Source organism: Sebastes fasciatus, chromosome 9 (assembly GCF_043250625.1).
Source record: "Sebastes fasciatus isolate fSebFas1 chromosome 9, fSebFas1.pri, whole genome shotgun sequence".
In the NCBI taxonomy this organism is placed as follows: domain Eukaryota; kingdom Metazoa; phylum Chordata; class Actinopteri; order Perciformes; family Sebastidae; genus Sebastes; species Sebastes fasciatus.
The window spans coordinates 13520683-13539628 of record NC_133803.1 but is presented as its reverse complement, the minus strand read 5'-3'; the positions used below and the strand labels follow the sequence as shown (position 1 = coordinate 13539628).

General features: G+C 40.0%; 1 protein-coding gene across 5 annotated transcripts in view; it reads right to left on the bottom strand.

Moving 5' to 3' along the window:
- Nucleotides 1–3265: 3265 nt before the first annotated feature.
- Nucleotides 3266–18946, bottom strand: part of LOC141773944 (C-terminal-binding protein 2-like) — a 91666-nt gene continuing 75985 nt past the window's right edge. For 3 of the 5 annotated variants that reach the window (XM_074646140.1, XM_074646138.1, XM_074646139.1), the window contains 7 exons: nucleotides 13304–13448; nucleotides 12329–12535; nucleotides 11975–12189; nucleotides 9528–9658; nucleotides 7739–7866; nucleotides 6772–6895; nucleotides 3266–5053 (listed from right to left, as the gene is read on the bottom strand). In XM_074646140.1, the coding sequence (XP_074502241.1) occupies nucleotides 4870–5053; nucleotides 6772–6895; nucleotides 7739–7866; nucleotides 9528–9658; nucleotides 11975–12189; nucleotides 12329–12535; nucleotides 13304–13448 (1134 nt within the window). In that variant the 3' untranslated portion in view covers nucleotides 3266–4869. Of the gene's footprint in view, nucleotides 5054–6383; nucleotides 6462–6771; nucleotides 6896–7738; nucleotides 7867–9527; nucleotides 9659–11974; nucleotides 12190–12328; nucleotides 12536–13303; nucleotides 13449–18946 lie in introns of all 5 variants that reach the window. The other 2 variants (XM_074646142.1, XM_074646141.1) reach the window with 2 other exon arrangements.

The following is an 18946-nucleotide window of genomic DNA, read 5'->3' as shown; positions in this document are numbered from 1 at the left end:
AATGAATTGTTTAAAAACACTATGATGTAGTTGTAAGTAGATACTGTATAAGGACATTTTTAAATGTTTAGTAATGTATTTGTCAATAATTTTAAGTTCTCCTGTGAAATATCCATAGCTGGTATAGAAAGAGTTAATAAATGATTATATTTGTCTGTAATCATAATTTCTGATATTTGATGACAAACAAAGAAGTCCTTATTAAATTAAAAAAGTCATGGTAAAGTATGTCGAGAAAAAGTTATAGTATAGTATGTTGAAAAAATAAAAAAATAAAATGTTTCCTTAGTATAGTATGTTGAAATTTCTTTTCAAAAGTCATGGCATTGTATGTCCTAAAAAAGTCAAAGTATAGTATGTCGTAAAAAAGTCATAGTATAGTATGTCGTAAAAAAGTCATAGTATAGTATGTCGAAAAATAAAAGTGATAGTATAGTATGTTGAAAAGAAAGTCAGTATAGTATATTGAAAAAAATGAAAAAAAAGTCATAGTATAGTACGTCATAAAAACGTCATAAACAATATCATTTGAAATTAAACTTTCCATTGGTATCAACCATGTAATGCTTGCATGTCAGAAAAGAGACTCCATGGCCATTTTCAAAGGGGTATCTTGACCTCTGACCTCAAGATATCTGAATTAAAATAGTTTCTATGGGTACCCACAAATCTCCCCTTTGAAGACATGCCCACTTTATGATAATGCCATGCAGTTTTGGTAAAAAAACACATAGATTTGTGCATGCAGTATAAATGTGTTATTTCCGCCTATGGTCAAATGAGTGTTTGAATATTTCTGCATACTGGGGTCCCAAAACAGTCTTGGAATTACATAAATTGGGTATGACAGGAACGCTGAGACTCTTGTGGATCCAATGAGCCCAACTGTGTGATGATGTTAGTCCCCATAGTAGACATTTCATATAGTGAGACCATTTTTTGAAAATTTGACCTCTAGGATAATCACAGCCTTGTGAAACTTTACAACCACGAACTAGAGACCTAGAGCATTCAGAAGATGGGTGGCTTTCCTATAGTAGATTGACAATAAGAGGTTTTCTGAGCAGTTTCCAGAACAGAGGTGCTCGCCATCCAATCACTGAAAAATGCAATTCTTGCCAAAATCTCCCAATTTCAAAGGTTTTTGATACCAAATTACAGTATGCATTTTCTATGGTGTTCGTCAAGGTCTTGTTGTCTTAATGTGACAGGTTTGAGGGACTTTTGATCATTTTGATCAATTCTCAAACTCAAAAAAATGTTTAATTTAGCACCAAATCTATGTAACAAATGGTATCAACTCCAAGATTGCTGCAACAACCTATAAGACATAAATGAGCATGGGAATGGCCATCACATACTTCTATCATAATGTCCTAAGCCCTTATACACTTTCACAATTTATTTCAATTAATTAATTAATTCATGTTGATATCTGATTGATGACACTACTTCTATGTGACATATACTGATGACCTGCTATCTCCCCCCTAAACACCCCCTGTACCCCACTAAAAAGACAAAAACTGGTCTAAGTGAGTCTCTTATGGTCATTTATTAGGCCTATTATTATTATTTTCTGAAATTGGTTTTAGCCCTCTAATGTTAGATTTTGCAAACGTGTCTGTTAGAGACAGGGGACAAACAATTACAGGTTCAAAGGGCTTTATTTAAACAGGTTTAATATCCAGTATTCTTTATAAAGTCATGATGTTACACATGTTGGTAGTCCGCCAGTAATAACAAAGAAGAAGAAGAAGAAGATGCATAATGTGTCCAGCTCTACCCACTGATCTACAGACGCCACAACTGAGAAACCGCTGTTTCCAATCAGTCAACTCAAACTCGGTGGAGAGGGCAGATTCAGGCGACCCAGGCAAGGTGAGAATTGCAATTCTGCAATTATTTAAAAGATCTTTAACAAAAGACCAATGACAAATGCTTTCTATTTGAAAACGTTCTATTGTATCTCAGCCGACATCCATTCGAGCGTACCCAAAAAGTTCTGACAGGCCGAGCGCACCCCAAAGTGCAGCTGAGTGGACACCTTCCCTTTATTTCTGGCATCGTCTGCTGTAACCCTCCAACATCGCAGCTCCAGTGACATTGCATGTATCATTCCCCATGGCTCCCTTCATTTAATAGCCTCAGGTATGGGTGAAGAAATACAGAAATAAATAAAAGCAGAAAAAAATAAATAGGGAAATTAATAATAACAAATAAATGTAAACAGAAAAAATAAATAAATAAATTGGGAAATGATCATCTAAATTAATACATTTTATTTATTTTTCTATTTCTGTGCATGCGTATTTATTTACAAATTAACCTGAACTTCTAATTTAATAATTGAGGCTTTTATTTCTACATTTCTTTGTTTATTATTTCATTTATTGTGTCCTTTATTTATTATAATAGGAGCTTTACTCCTCCATACAGTGTTACCTGCAATAACAGATTTTTGTTGGCCACTTGAGGGCGGCAGAAACAAGCTGTAAACGCAACATCTGACATCTTTTAAGACAAGTTGACATGGTGATAATGAGGGTAGTTTAGAGTAGGGGATTTTCAAATTTGAGGCTTTCTAAAAACAATGGAATTTGGTCATTGTAGTTTTTTAAAAAATGTCTCTCATTCACTCTCGTTAGTTAAATCCGAACACACAAATATAATGCACATTTTTAGATTCAGTACGACTCACACTATTCGAGGATATCATTATCTACGGCGTAAATCCACTTAGAAGTCTTGGAAAAAATATGCATCTAATAACTCCAGACCTTGCCTGAGAATCAGCATGTTTATTAGATTTCTTCAGTATCAAAGTAATCCAGTGATAGTTATCTGTACATCCATGGGTACATTTGCAAACAGGAACTGCTAGTAGCTAATTCGGCATATTTTTAATGATGCCAATTTGACAAAATGTTAACAAAAAAAACGGGGCTAAAGTAACTCACAGCAAAACAATACACTTTCTGTTTTCCTGACAAGAATTATGGGAACTGTATTTCCAAATGTTAGAGCATGATTATCTACCAAATAGAAGTAGGAAAGAATAAAAGTGACAAAATCCATTAATATTAACTTTTTTTTTTGTTTGTTGCACAATAAATATTTTTTTTAACATTACTGACATTGACAGCGTCAGACTTTGAAAACCCATTTTAGAGGATTTTAAAGCATCTTTTAAATAACTGTTAAAAAAAAAATGTCCAGAAAAAAAAAAAAATGAATATCCCACAAATGTTCCACGGAGCCAATCATCAATCAGAACAGTACGTTTTATTTATTGTTTCCAGCTGCACTGTATGCTATATGTTCACCTTGTACAAGAAACAAATACAAACACTCAAAGCTCAACACTACAAAACCAAAACAATCTGCTAGCAGCCGTCTCTTGCTAACGTCATGGGACTAAAAGGGGATGGATGTGGCTGCTGTTGTTCGCAGAGAGGGCACGATGCCTCCGAGAGCCGCAGCTGGCTTTCATTAAGAGCAGAAAAACAAAGAGGAAGAAACTATAAGGAGGCGAGGGCGGGGTCGTTCACATAAGACTATGATTATAAGAACATTTAACAAGGCAGTACAAATCTAACAGGACTGAAAACCTTGAACATCAAAAAACTTACATTTGATATATAAAAAAAAAAAAATACCACGATGGAGAAAGAGGTGGAGACATGAAAAGCAATAATTAATTTTTTTCTTTTCTGTTCAGATTTGGACATATTTGAAGGTTAATCATTTTTTTCCTGAGTCAGTAAGAGATTTACTGTTTTTTGTTTTTCCTACCTCGCTAGCTGGTGCTGCAATGTACTGTACTGCAGGTCCTTTGGATGCAAATCATATTTGGGACACTGTTCATGACAATAACCAAATATTGTAGGTACCTCAGTTCAGCAGAGTTGGAAAAGCAATATAAGCAACAGCAATATTTAAGTGATGTGACATACTCAACGTACAATATCTAACCACAAATGGCAGTCTGTTTTTTTCCTTTTTTTTGGTTTAAAATGGTAATTTTTTTACCTCATAAGCCGAAATATTCTTCCTGGAACTGGAAACCACATCTACTGCCCCGCATCTCGTCTCTACATTCAGGGGCCACCAACCACGACAATTAGATGGAGTCCAGATTTCTGACGGAGACGGCAGACGCTGCTGTAGTCATCAGATGACTTTTTCTCGTCTGCTAAACATACAGTATGTGTGTAGCCTGTAAATCCATTCATGTTCGCAAAAACACTGCAGAACAGAAAAACAGATATTCACTTGCAACAGAAACACAGAATATAGGATAAAACAGAAGAAGTAGAAAAAAAAACAAAGTAACAGAAGACATGTTTGAGCTGAAATGGGTGAAACTGAAAGGGGGAAACGGAGGCTTGACGGATCATTTAAGAAGTCACTGTCCCTTCAAACTCTTCCTTTAAACCAGGGAGGGCGGGTCAAATTTCCATCCTCTGCATGTGGAAATGTCAACATGTCCCAGAAGTCAGGAGGAATCTCTCCCCTAAAATATACTCAAGATAAAAACAAAAAATATCACTTAAATCAATGAAGAACAAAAACAGATATGGGGGGAGGAGGAAAGGTTTCAGATCTTCGGCGCATGAGTTTGACGGTCAGTCCCATCTCAGTGCGGCAGCTCATCATGTGTGTAATAACATCCGCTGTCCTCACTTGGGCTTAGTGGTTTCATACAAAAAGAAAACGTGTGAAACGTTGCCCGGCAGGCAGTCTGCTGGTAGGTTCAGATGGCTGAAGTCAAGCAGACAGTTGGATGGTTGAGTTGGTAGGGTACTGTTTTTTCTTTTTTGTTTGTTTACATCGGTTTTAGCCCCCTGCTCGGTTACAGCAGCAGTCCTACGGCTCAGTCATGTGCTCTCTCATGGGGTCGCCATGTTTGGAGGGTTGGTTGGGGGAGGTGGCCTGTGACGGATGGGTACCGGGGGGCAGCGTGTGGGCGATGGGAACTCCCCCAGGCACCAACCCCTCCATAGGTCCGGGAATCCCGCCGGGGGCAACGCCCACTACACCAGGAGGGAATCTGGAGAAAGACAGGAGTTCATCACGGGCGTGATAAAGAGCAAAGGAAAGCTGTTTAACTGAATGTAACCTTTTCAAATTGCAAAGACAAATCCTGGAAACAGTATGTTACTTCTGCTGCTCAGTGGCTGATCATTCATCAATTACACTTTTTTTTTTCCCACCACAAAGCTGAACTAATATTTGTAGGTCATTACTGTCTGAAGTGGGATTTTATAATAACTGCTAATTAAAAAAATACAGAATCAACACATGAAATCTGAAAAAAAAATGTAATTTAAAATGAAATAAATATAATGATGCACTTTTGAGGATACAAATACAAATTAATGAGAATCAAAACACCTTAGTTTCAGTGGAATCACTAAGCATTATTATCACCGCTATGAAACAAAATATTTAGAAATGGTGGAAAAGTTAAATATGGCAAAGGAGCACTGCAGCGGAGAGGCCGTACGGGAGAATGTTCGAGGTCCTAATCTGGTGTAGGGGAGGACTTTAAAGGGTCATTCACCCAAATTACAATCATTTCTCACTCTTCCCCCCCTATATGGTGTTCAGCCTTACAGATAGTTTTGGTTTTCTTTGCTCAGGTTTTAAGATTTCTGCTGCTCAATACAGTAGAGGTCAATTGAATTTTGTTTGTTTCATGATATTGAGAAAATACATTAAAACAATTAATAGTGTGAGAATTTTTTTTTTCATAATTTGCGTGAACCAATCCTTTACAACAGGGAGCTGGGAGGAAAATTGGACGGGACTCTCATTGCAAATAAAACAACTAATAATATTTGTTGCTGAGGGTTTTACAGAAGTTTAAGATTTTTCAATCCCTTTCTTTCTTTCTTTCTTTCTTTCTTTCTTTCCCGCAATGACATAACTCCATGTCTTCTTCATCTACATTCACTGAAAAAGAAAAAGAAAAAACAACTAAAGCTGTCCTGCTTACTGTCTTTACCTGTCACTTACAAAACAATGTGCAGTCATTGCACTATTTGTATTAAACTTCTTACTCATCCTACTCTTGATTTCCAGTTTGTCACACGTAGCTGTAAATGTATGAACACTTGAATACTTTAAAAAATGTCCAACATCAGAGTGATCCTGTGTGCGGTGTTTCTGTTTCAGGTTGGTGGTGGTTGTGGTGGGGGGTTGGGGGGAGGTTGGGGAATTAATGAGATGCTTGTAGAGTGGGTACAGTTACAGGACATGTGAGTTCAGAGTGTGAAGCAGAAAAAGGGCTACAGATTTCAATGGGATTTGTTTTTTTTTATCAATGGTGTTATTCATTTGCTCTGGCCTGTGGGCCAGCAGTGGTAGTATTCATTTACCTGGTTGAGAATTAGGTATATAATTTGTCCTGCATTCCCCCCGTTGCTATGGCCTGTACCATGGTTTGGTTCATTCGGCTGTGTGAGAGAAGCAGTTCATTCTGGTTGAGACAATATAGAGACTGAGAAACGAAGAGCCTAAACTTAACAAGGGGTTAATTCATTTGGGCCAACTTCTATGTATTAATACGCCACAAAAATCTAGGACCCAGCCTAATATTCAGGAAAAGAAAGTCAGAATTGTGTCAAACATACATAATATGAACATCTAGACTACCCCTCCCCCCGCGTATTGAGCCTCAGCTACTGCAGGTGTTGATGTGACACAGGTGATCTCTGTGCGATGCGAGTAGCCTGCTGGGTTCATTCACATAAATCCCCCTCCTACCTGTAGGCGGCACCGTTCATCTCAGGGTGAACTTGAGGCTGCTGCTGCTCCATCATCCCCCAGGGCGCCGTGGTAACAAAGAACTCTTTGTTGACGCAGTTTCGGAGGCTGTCGGGAATACGGCCTGTGTCGGGGGCAAGATTGGACATCGGTGAGCTCGGTGAGAAACCAAAATCTATGAGCCTTTCTCAAACTGGACCCTCTCCCACTCCGACTTCGGAGTGAAGTCTGTTTGTAGTCACACTCGAGGCTGAATGAAGCACCCTTCCTTAAGCTGTAGGGTGTAAATACAGCGGCAAGCTTTTGGGACAAACTTCCCTCTCTCTGACGGAAACTGTCGTAACGTTTCATAACGATGGTTTCATATCAAGCAGAGGGGATATGCAAAGGCTCACAGTATTAAGAATAAAAAGAATATGCAACATACAGAGAAAGTCAAAATAAAAAATGAAACTTACTCCCATGCTTCTGTGGTGGCTTTTTTTTCCGTAAACATCTTGTTTTTTAACTCTGATGCTTATGAGATGCTTGGTTTATGCAACAATCCCTGGAAATATACAACACTTAACAATCAAATGAACACGTCTACCATTTTCTAGATTAGACATTTGATCCTAAATACAATCTAACCTTGTTAACGTCTGTATGACACTATTAAATGTCTATCTTGAGCAGTTTACGTTTGTACGGGTAGTTGCACGAAACTTCCATTTGTACAGTACGCGTTCAATGACGAACGCAGAAACGCCGTTGCATGTGGTCAGTAAGTCGGCATCGATGCAGGCTCGCTGTTGGAGACGGTTATACGACCCACTTCCACTCCCCGCTTATTGGTTTGGGACGGCACTTAATATGGCGGACCCTCCACGCGAACGTGCAAACGGATTGGAGGTGGGTAGGGAGAGGGTGTAGAGGGCGGTTTGAGAAAGGCCCTGAGTGTGTGAATGCATTAAAGATGTCTCCATACCAGTGATGGCTCTGCGTATTTCTGTGGCGGCGGCCTCTCTCATCTCCAGTGATGCCTGCTCGCTGTACCAGGCGGTGTGGGGTGTGCAGATCAGGTTGGGGGCGTCTTTCAGGGGACCTTGGGAAAAACTGTTGATGAAAGACAGAAAAGAGAAACAAAGTGATTAAGAAAAAAAAATCTTGTAACTGATTTTCTTGATGGGATTTATTTAATATTTCCTTCACCTATTATGATGTATTAACAGTTACTATTTTTTCTTGTACTAGCTAGAAGGTTGCACCGGCTCCGATTTAAAGCTAGAGTGAAAATCCTGGCATCATCCATCCATCCATCTTCAACCGCTTATCCGGGATCGGGTCGCGGGGGCAACAGCTCCAGCAGGGGACCCCAAACTTCCTTTTCCCGGGCCACATTAACCAGCTCTGACTGGGGGATCCCGAGGCGTTCCCAGGCCAGAGTAGAGATATAATCTCTCCACCTAGTCCTGGGTCTTCCCCGTGGTCTCCTCCCAGCTGGTCGTGCCTGGAACACCTCCCAAGGGAGGCGCCCAGGAGGCATCCGTGCTAGATGCCCGAACCACCTCAACTGGCTCCTTTCGACGCAAAGGAGCAAGGACTCTACTCCGAGTCCCTCACGGATGACTGAGCTTCTTACCCTATCTCTAAGGGAGACGCCAGCCACCCTCCTGAGGAAACCCATTTCGGCCGCTTGCACCCGCGACCTCGTTCTTTCGGTCATGACCCAACCCTCATGACCATAGGTGAGAGTAGGAACGAAGATTGAACGGTAGATCGAGAGCTTTGCCTTCCGGCTCAGCTCTCTTTTCGTCACAACGGTGCGGTAAAGCGAATGCAATACCGCCCCTGCTGCTCCGATTCTCCGACCAATCTCACGTTCCATCGTCCCCTCACTCGCGAACAAGACCCCGAGATACTTAAACTCCTTCACTTGGGGTAAGGACTCATTCCCTACCCGGAGTAGGCAAACCACCGGTTTCCTGCTGAGAACCATGGCCTCAGATTTAGAGGTGCTGATTCTCATCCCGACTGCGTCACACTCGGCTGCGAACCGATCCAGTGAGTGCTGGAGGTCCTGGCATCATGTAAAACTAAAAAAGGAATCCATTGGTACCAACCCTGTGATACTAGTTTGTAAATAACGCTCCAAACTTATGCTAAATTTCGGCAAAGAAAAACTGGCATGGCGATTTTCAAAGGGGTGCCTTGACCTCTGACTTCAAGATATGTGAATGAAAATGGGTTCTATGGGTACCCACGAGTCTCCCCTTTACAGACATGCCCACTTTATGATAATCACATGCAGTTTGGGTCAAGTCATAGTCAAGTCAGCACACTGACACACTGACAGCTGTTGTTGCCTGTTGGGCTGCAGTTTGCCATGTTATGATTTGAGCATATTTTTTTATACTAAATACAGTACCTGTGAGGGTTTCTGAACAATATTTGTCATTGTTTTATATTTATTTGTTCAATTGTTAATTGATTTCAAATTATAAATATATAATTTTCATAAAGCAAGCATATTTGCCCACTCCCATGTTGATAAGAATATTAAATACAAATCTCCCTTTAAGGTAACTTTTTGAACAGATAAAAAAACGTGTGATTAATTTGTGATTAATCACGATTAACTATTTTAATAGATTGACAGCCCTACCTTGTACATATTTGAGATTCTTGTCATGAGCACTAAAGTCAAACCATGTTCAAACAGTGAATTGAATCAAAGACTAAAAGCTGTTTGAATAAGAGGGTGTGATCATAAACACCTGAAAGGCTCCGTCTCGTGGACGTCCAAGGCGGCTCCCCGTATCCTGCCTTCTTTCAGGGCCTGAGCCAAAGCTTTCTCATCCACCAGACCTCCCCGTGCCGAGTTGACCAGGAAAGCACCTTGACGCATCTACATACACAAACAGACACACAGCAGCAGCCGCATAGCAACACATTTTAGTCTCTCAATAATAATTTCAGCAATCAACATGTGTGGCTTTGAGATTGAACACCCAGAGGTGCTGTCATTGGCTCAATGCTGCGTGGGAAGACTTTTTCTAAAAGCCCAACACGGTAGAGAGGAGACAAATGCTATTCAAATAAAGAACGACAAGATAACAAAAGGCTTTTCAAAAGGAAGAGGACATTTACATGACACTAATCCCCCTCATCTTCACAGAAGCTCTTATTCACGGTATGCAAGATCCTAGCATGAAAAATGATGCAGATGTACATACATTGTATTTAACTTGATTTTCTTTCGGAAGATAATAACATAATTAGTGAAAACATATGCAGTTTTGAAGCAGCTGTCAGTTTAAGCAGCTGTACATGCTTCAAACAGTTATCAAACCCACTGAATTTAACACAACCGACAGTTCAATTTATGTCCTTCAGGTGGCAGCAGTGATCAGCAGAAGACTGAGAGGAGTGCTTCTTGTTTTTATCAAGTTAGTATGTTAGTATTTTATTTCTGTATTCTTTAATTACTATGTATTAATTAATTAATACAAAGATAAATAAATAAATAAGCAAATTAAAACAGAAATATCAATTTATGTCACATTTTTTCCAATTAATTAATAGCTAAATTATTTTTTTTTATTATTTTTGCTACATTTAATGACTTTTATTTATTTATTTATTGAGTCATTTATTTATTTATTAATTTATTTTGATGTTGGCAGGTTCTGTCCTCCATATATTGGGGGGTATGATCCCTAAAGCGTAAAAAAACCCATTAAATTGGGGGTTAGCTCAGATGGCTGGTTAACTTGCATGCCTGGCCCTCTTTGGCTGGTCAGTAGCATTCCCTGGTTTGTTACTGACTGCTTTATTGGCAACTCACAGTAGGTGTGGTGTGCTGCATAAACATATCATGGGCTTTGAAAACACAGTATGTGTTGGGTTACATTGCAAAGAAAATGGATACATTTCTACCATATAACTGCTGAGAAAAGCTCATGTTTACTGGTTTGTAATACATACATCTTACATTACGGTGTTCCGTTTGGCATTACAAGCCATAACACTTATTCTGGATCCATAGAGATTCTCCAAACACCTGTGTTTCTTTGTATATGCTTGTTCCGAGTATTTTCCGAGACTTTCTTTTTATTTGCGGACAATTATTATTAATGAAATTTAATTTAAAAGTTTTCGGAATCTGGTCTTTTGATTTACAGAATATGATTTTACAGGGCAAACATACATGTCCAGAAGAATTACATGCTCAGATGAAGGCTGTGATATGTGTGTAAATAATAGAATAATTATTTAACTATAGCAAGTTTTGTCTTTAAGCTTTTTGGGCATTATCTAGACTATAGTAGCTTTATAATTATGGTCCAAACTTACGTGAAATTGCAAAATTTTAAGTCAAAAACCTTCAAATTTTCTTGTAACTTCTATTCACTGTAGAAATTCAGAATGTGTCTAATGTGTATAATATGTAGGAGCATCCTGAATATAGAGCTCTCACACCTCAGCTCTGCATGCATAGGCCTACCTGTCTAATCTGTCTGTCTGGCTGGAGTTGATTCCAGGCTATAGGCATCCTATAATATATTATAGAACACTAGTATAGGCTACAAATAACACAGGAAAGCACTTTAACTATTAACACCATGGGTAAATATACAAACACACCACCTTAACCCTATTATGTTTCAGTTGGAATATTATTGCAGTATTATAGGCCTCCTATAGGAGATGCATAGCCCGTAGTATATTAATAATATAACAATAACATCACAACTGATTATGACAGACACGGTATAACATGCTTAAAGAAATAGGAGAAAGAGATTGCTGATACCGGTGGAAACACACGCTAACATGAATAAGGGGAGTACTGGCACTTTTTTTTCCATTTCAAGCACTGATTAAAAGGTTGTTTAAACAGCCTAGAACTGGAAGTTGCCAACAAAGGAACGCTGGCAGCCAGGGAATGCTAGTGGCCAGCCAAGTCAGCTGCCAGTCCGCTGGGTTAAAGCTGTGCTACCAATCTCCGGGAATCATTAGCCTAGTGAGGAGAATGTGCCGCCTGCTTTGGAGGGGAATGAGAAAAGAGTGTCTGCCAATCGAGATGATCAGTTTTTGATGAGTTTCAGGTTCTGTCCGCTTCTCAGATCATCAGTTTTCTTTTATCTTCTATCACTTGAGGTTCATATAAGACAGATAATATAATTCATTTCTGTCCTCCGCACTAAAAAGGACCACCTACCTGTTTGATGGTGAAGTCGTTGATGAGGTGGTGGTTGTGTTCGTTCAGGTTGCAGTGCAGGGAGACGCAGTCGCTCTGGTAGAGCAGGTCCTGGAGTGTGTAGACTCGCTGAACGCCCAGCGAGCGCTCCAAGCCGTCCTGGAGGTAGGGGTCGTAGAAGAGCACGTTAAAGCCGAACGCCTTGGCCCGCATCGCCACCGCCTGGCCTGAGCGACCTGATAGAAGCATGGGATGGAAAGAAAGCACGGACTAAGAGACGATTCAGATTTCAGCAGATTGATACTCAGTCTTCAGACAGTTCAGACATCCCTTAACTGACGACAAGCCACTGCTTAAAAGAAAGAAGGAGCTCACCGAATCCGATGAGGCCGAGCGTCTCTCCTCGGATCCTGGCCGCCCCCGACGCCACCTCCCGGATCTGCTCCACGCTCTGGACCCGCGTGCCCTCCCGGAGAGCCTGGTACAGCCAGGTGTTTCGCCGGTACAGGTTGAGGATGTGACAAAGTGTTGAGTCTGCTGTCTCTTCTACAGCCGCTGAGGGAATATTACACACTGCGATGCCTGGAAACGGTCAGATGGGAGAGAAAAATTAAGAATCAAGGACACAGATACTTAAAAAAGACTAGTAACATAATTGCTTCACAGGTTTAATAGTTATAATAGTTGGTTATAATTACTGTTTTGAAGAGAGATGCATTTGTAGGTTTTTTTTATTTCACAAAATAATTGGCAGGGAATTTCTTTTCTTTATGACCCTCTTCAAACTAAAAAAAGCACAGTGTATAAAACTGAACTGTGAAGGATAAGAGGATACTTAGAACTGCTAATTAAGGCCCATGAAAAGAGCATTTCTCAAAAAAATGCATGTCAGCGTACTAAGATGTATTACCACAAATGACAATAATTAGGATATCACACTAAATCCTGCTCTCAAGGCAAACATATGCCGAGGGGGCCAAATGGGAATCGGGGGGAGAGTTTCATATCAGTTGGAGCATCTGCTCTGCATATGCAATCAGCATTACATATTCTGTTTACAGTATGTAATAATTCCTGTTACATATGTTATTTATGTTAAGTCAATATAGCAAGCAAAGTTTGGTTTGGCTCCCATCCAACGGCGCACTATCCTTATCCATAATGCATCATTTTTGTTGATTTATTCTTAATTTTCTCTCACGCAGTAGTGAATGAACGCGCCATATGGGCAGATACGACCCAACTTGTTCATTATTCTCAGCATATGATTACTGTCTGCTTCTGAACAGCCTCTCTTTTTTTACATCTATCTTCCTCCTCTTTTGTCTGCATCTGTCCCCTCAGTCTCACCGAGCTCGCCGGCGGCCTTGATGTCGATGTTGTCGTAGCCGCTGCCGATGCGGATGATGATGCGCAGCGCCTTGAACTTCTCCAGGTCCTCTCTGGTCAGCGTGATGGTGTGGTACATCATGGCCCCTACTGCCTCGTTCAGCACCTGATGGGGCATCAGAGAGGAGGTGGCATCGTTATCATCGCTGTCTTATTACATCAGTATTCCCTCGACAATCATTAGCGGGCATTCGAGATGGAAGCAAACTTGAAATCTGCATTCGCACTATGATCACAATGTCATTATTTTTCTTGATCAATATCATCCCTACATTCAAATTCAGATGGGTTATGTATGAGAAAACTTGAATAAGAGTGCTTTCACTACCTCCCATTTTCCTGGTCCTAAGTTCATGTCCGCTTTTCTTCATCTAAATGCAAATAGATTGTTTATGTGTGCCCTAAAATATGAGTGGATGTCTATGCATTTATAATGAGCACTTGCCAAAGCTGGTTTTTGTCACAATCCATTCATTCAGACTCTACACAAACAAGGTTGAAGTGGATGCGGGCAGCACCATAAAGTAGACTGATAGCCGCTGAGGAACCCAGAAAGCATCAGCAAGTAGCCGCTGCACGCCACGGCCCGTTAAATAACAGGTTTAAATTCACAACCCGCTTACTGAATTAACCTAACCCAGCCAGATTAGCATAGCCATGAATTTCCATACAACATTTTTTTTTTCATTGGAGCGAGCTGTAGTGAGAGCTGGATGCTAAATTCAAGGTTAAAGCTCTCCTCATGCATTAATCTCATTACTTGAGCAAAGCAGGCCCAGCAGCAGGCTTGGCTGGAGACGATGCTGGGGAAATTACACAGAATCACAGCCGGCTGTTAAGCAACAGGAATACAAGCTGAGAGCGAGTTTACATGAAGTGGAAAAAGTGAGAAAATGGGTTTTTGTTTTGTGTTAATTAGTTAAAGAACTCTTCTGCAGTTTTGAGCTGGCATGTGCATCTTTGCGTTGTTTTTATTACCTGCAGCTAGGGATCATGAATATTGCAAAGCACATAAATCCCTTGACAAAGGCAACACGCTACACTTCTTCTACACCAGCGTAATGGAACATTTACAAAGCTTGAAAGGAATACTTGATGAATGGAGATTCATTTGTGGTTTAAAAAGGAGGTTATGTAGCGTGAATATATAAAAATGATTATAAAATAGTGAGCTTTATAGGTGTTAGTAGGCATATTCTTGAACTTTGGATGGTTCAAGGCTAGCAGTTCCCCCCTGCTTTCAGCCATTATGTTAAGCTACCAGATTCATACTAAGCGTAAAGAGTTGTATTAATCTTCTCATCTAACTTTTGGTAAAAAAAAAAGAAGCTAATTTTCCAAAATATCAAACTATATCATAAAGTTATGTCCAGATGCTACAACAAACACAACCTAATTCAATACATTATTTGATCAATTTTATTAAAACATAACAGCAATGCTTATCACACCCTATTCTCCTTCCTCTGTGTAATGTATATGGTTCTCAAAGGTCAAAGGTTAGTGATTAAGGGCCAATTTGGGGGAGCCCGCATTGGATGGAAGGACATGTGAGGAAAACAATGCAGACATGAAAGTCCAGAACCATCATTTTCGGGCTGTCCTCGACCAAAGAAATTCTTAGTCGACTAACACTCATACGATTTTGTCGACTAATCAAATAGTTGATTTTATATGACGGATCTGTAAAACTGAGTTTCTCCACAAAGAATCTCACAAAAGCACCACTTGAAGTCTTGTTTTTGCCAGAAATGTGCTCAAAAGTGTCTTGGAAATGAGTCATTCAGCATGAAAAAAGGATAAAAAACGACTTATGGATTAAAGAAATCTTGACCAAAAAATGACCGGTTAGTAAATAATTGACTAAGAGGGGGCAGCCCTACATCATTTTATACATTCATATGTTTTTCATTATTCATAAATTATTATATATCACATACATAACCACCATACTTGCCAACCCTCCCGATTTCCCAGGGAGACTCCTGTTTTTCATTGCCCTCTCCCAGTTTCCTCCCGGGGTCACAATTCTCCCATATTTCTCCCAATTTATGACACATTTTTTACACTTTTTTTCCTTTTTTGTTATCTTAGCCTGTTCCTGGAACTGCACAGTGTGTATAATCCCTACTGTTTCCAACCGGACGACAATAGAGTTACACCAACTGCCGTTTCCCGACGCAAGAGAGCGGTCTTTGCTCACGACACAGTGCAGTTTGAGCTCATGTTTAAGCTTCACTTGCCACAGTGTGCAGCGCCCAAAGTTGGGCTTTGCTCGATGAAGCGAAAAGCCGCCGTGGTGCTGTGCAAGCCGTTGGAAATAACAGGTTTCAGAGCGCAGTGGTGCAATTGTCGCATTGTGTGAGAGAAGGAGAGAGAAATGTAGAGTACTAAGAGAAAGAAATACTCAAGCCAGAGCTAAAATAAATAAAAACAAATTAATATTAGATTATGCCAGAGATTCACACGGCAAGTTCACACCAGAGGCGCGAATGAATCTGTTTTCTTTCCTGGGAGTTGAAGGTTAAATCAAAAGTTTTATCATAAAAATGCTGTTGCAGTGTACTTATTATTTTGTTATTTTCACTCTTTTAAAGTCACCAGAATGCAGGAAACAAAGTCTATGAAACTCTAATTGTTCTTGGGGAGGACCACCAGAGCCCCCGCTTTGGTTTTGAAATCCTCCCTTTTTTTAAAGTCTCAAGGTTGGCAAGCATGAGAACCACAATGTCTCTGCTTCATTTCCAGCAGAGGACCTTTGTTCAATATCATGCCCCCCCCCATTCCCCAACATTTCCTTTCTCTCACTAAACTGTCAAATATCAAATAAAGGTCCAAAAATCTCCCCAAAAAACTGCCACTCATGTGGGACAAAGTACTGCCATGCTCCATTTCTCTTGAAACATTCTTTTGTCCGATTGATGTAACGTTTTTCTGCATGAGCGAGATACACACAATTTTCTCAATTACATCCTCTCAACTGTGATTACGATTTTTAGTGCAATTTTACTTTGCACTTAAACAGCAGCCCTTCATAAGAACAGTGCTTAGCGATGTGAAAGAAAAAACACGCCACTTTTTTATCTTTCTGCAAGTCTTCTGTGTCTTTCCAAGGACAGCACAGTATTAGTTAATAGACCACAAGTGCTTTGTAGTAAATGGCTTTTAACATGCACTCAACAGGGGCCACAACATTTTTTTGCAGGTCACAAGTACTACAGCTTTCACCGATTCCTTGAGTGACAGATTCCTTAATCGCTGCATCTGCTCACTTCCAGGCAGTGCATGCAAAAAGACAGCAGTGTGCTTTGGTTTGCTTGCCTGGTGTGTGAGTCTGTTTATATACTTGTGTGTGTGCGTGTGTGTGTGTGTGTGTGTGTGAACAGTACTTCCCTACTGAAACTTGCAGTGAGGTTGTTGGCAAGTGTGTGTGTGTGTGTGTGTGTGTGTGTGTGTGTGTGTGTGTGTGCTGTTGTGTGTGTAGAGTGCTGTTGTGTGTGTAGAGTGCCCCATCTGTACCCTCTGCTGTGCAGTTATAGCTGTGGGAACGCTGCCAACATCTATTCTCCCAGATGGGTCCTCAGTATGTGTAATGTATTCACTATGAGAGCATCTTACTGGACAGAGATTGCTTGTGTGTGTGTGTGTGTGTGTGTGTGTGTGTGTGTTTATGTGTGCGTGAATTAGGGGAGCAAGAAAAAGACTGAAGTAATATGAATTAAAATCAGGTATTTATTTTGCATTTCTTCCATTTAACCTCTAAATTCATCTCGTAAAATCTCGTGAAAGTAGTGCAAGGTTGCATTTTCACTTAAATTATTATAACATGTTAAAGTGTAAAGTAAGTGGAACCCTTCCTATTCTCTTTTTGAGTGTAAAGACACAAACCCTCCAGCTTGGATTGTGAAATTGCTACTGACTGGCTCCAGTGTATAGGCAGTAAAATGAGACAAATGTTTCACCCACTCTGGCTCAGAACAATTATAATGCATTTCTATTACCAGCCTCCTCCTCCTCCTCCTCCTCCTCCTTATTTAACAAAGCAGCACTTCAGCACCCAGTGGGATTAGAGTCAGTGATGAAACCATTATAGTTGAACTGGGAGAGTGGAACAAGGCAGTGGGCTGAAATATTATTAAAACATTACAGAGGAGGAGATGCAGAAGGAAGAAAGAGATGGTTAAATGGTGTGACGATAACCTCCTCGGCCTTAACGTATTGAAAACTGAGAAAATGAATCATTGATTTCAGGCAGAATATTGACAAACCAAACGCTAGCATTATACACGACGTGGATGTCCAAATTGTCGACGACACATATAAGTACATAGGAACAGTGTTCGACTCTCAACTCAAGTTCGGTTGTCAAGCTCAACTCTTTTTGTGTCTGTGATACTATTTGATGTAAATGTAATGTCTGAGATGAACAAGAATAGCCTAAATGGTATAACTGGAGCCCTGCAAAGAGACCTGCGCTCCGTCTGGGAGAAATAGGTGGCCAAAGAAGCCAACCTGACCGTGTTCTGTCCAGCGAATTTACAGTAATGGCATCAGATCAGAGTTATAATGTGCCCCTTTGAGTCGTACAGTCCTGCTATCAGGCTACTAAATGCCGACGGTAATCATTTTAAGTGAATTGAGTGAAGTCTTTGTGGCTCACTTATGCTGTGTGTGTGTGTGTGTGTATGTATATATGTATATCAGGACTCAATAATAAGGATTGCCCGCTTGTCCAAGGAAAGTGAAATGCCATGTTGGGCTAGTAAATCTAGCAAGTGGCAAGTGGTAAAAAAGAATTAAACACATTTCCGCAGCAGGTGATGGAAGTAGCTACTGTAAGGAGTGAGCCATCTCGCTTCTTTCTCAATAAGAAGAAACAAGACAATTAACTTTAGTCTTTGTTGCTATTTGAAAAACGTGAATAAATAAAACTATTTGTATAGGGGCAAGTAAAAATGGACTTTGGGAAAGTACATTGCCTGACCGGGCATACTTACAGTATGTGTCTGTATGAATTTCCCTTCTTGGGATAAATAAAAGTTGTCTGATTCTAAATCTGAGATGATTCTTCTGCACTCAACTGAAATGATTTAAGAATCATCTTCAAAGTTTATATTATATCCATATCATTGTGCGTTTGTGTGCCTGCATCCTGCACATACTGCCACTACTACTACTACTGTACTACAGTGACAGCAAGCAACACAGACTGATGGTGACAGCATTATGTGGTCTAACCTAATCTGACACTCTTCCCAAACATGTACTGTATATTAAACTTACAAACAATGCCTCACTTCCTGTTTACACAACTTTGCTGTCTGTCACATTCAAAGGCATCAGAAAATTTAAAGCAGTTGTAAAGTAAAAGTCTGCATAAGCTACATATAAACTATGTGGAGGAAGAGTCAACTCTGAGGGAGAAACAGTAAAAGGAAGTAAAATGTTTTACTTAAATTGTTAATTAATTTAGTCCTGTGTCTCTGTGCTTTTATAGTTTTAATTTAATCTTTGTGTTTCTTTTATTTCTATTTCATTCTATGCATTTTCTTGACATCATGTCTTTTAGAAAGCACTGTGTGACTTGAACTTGTTTTTGAAATG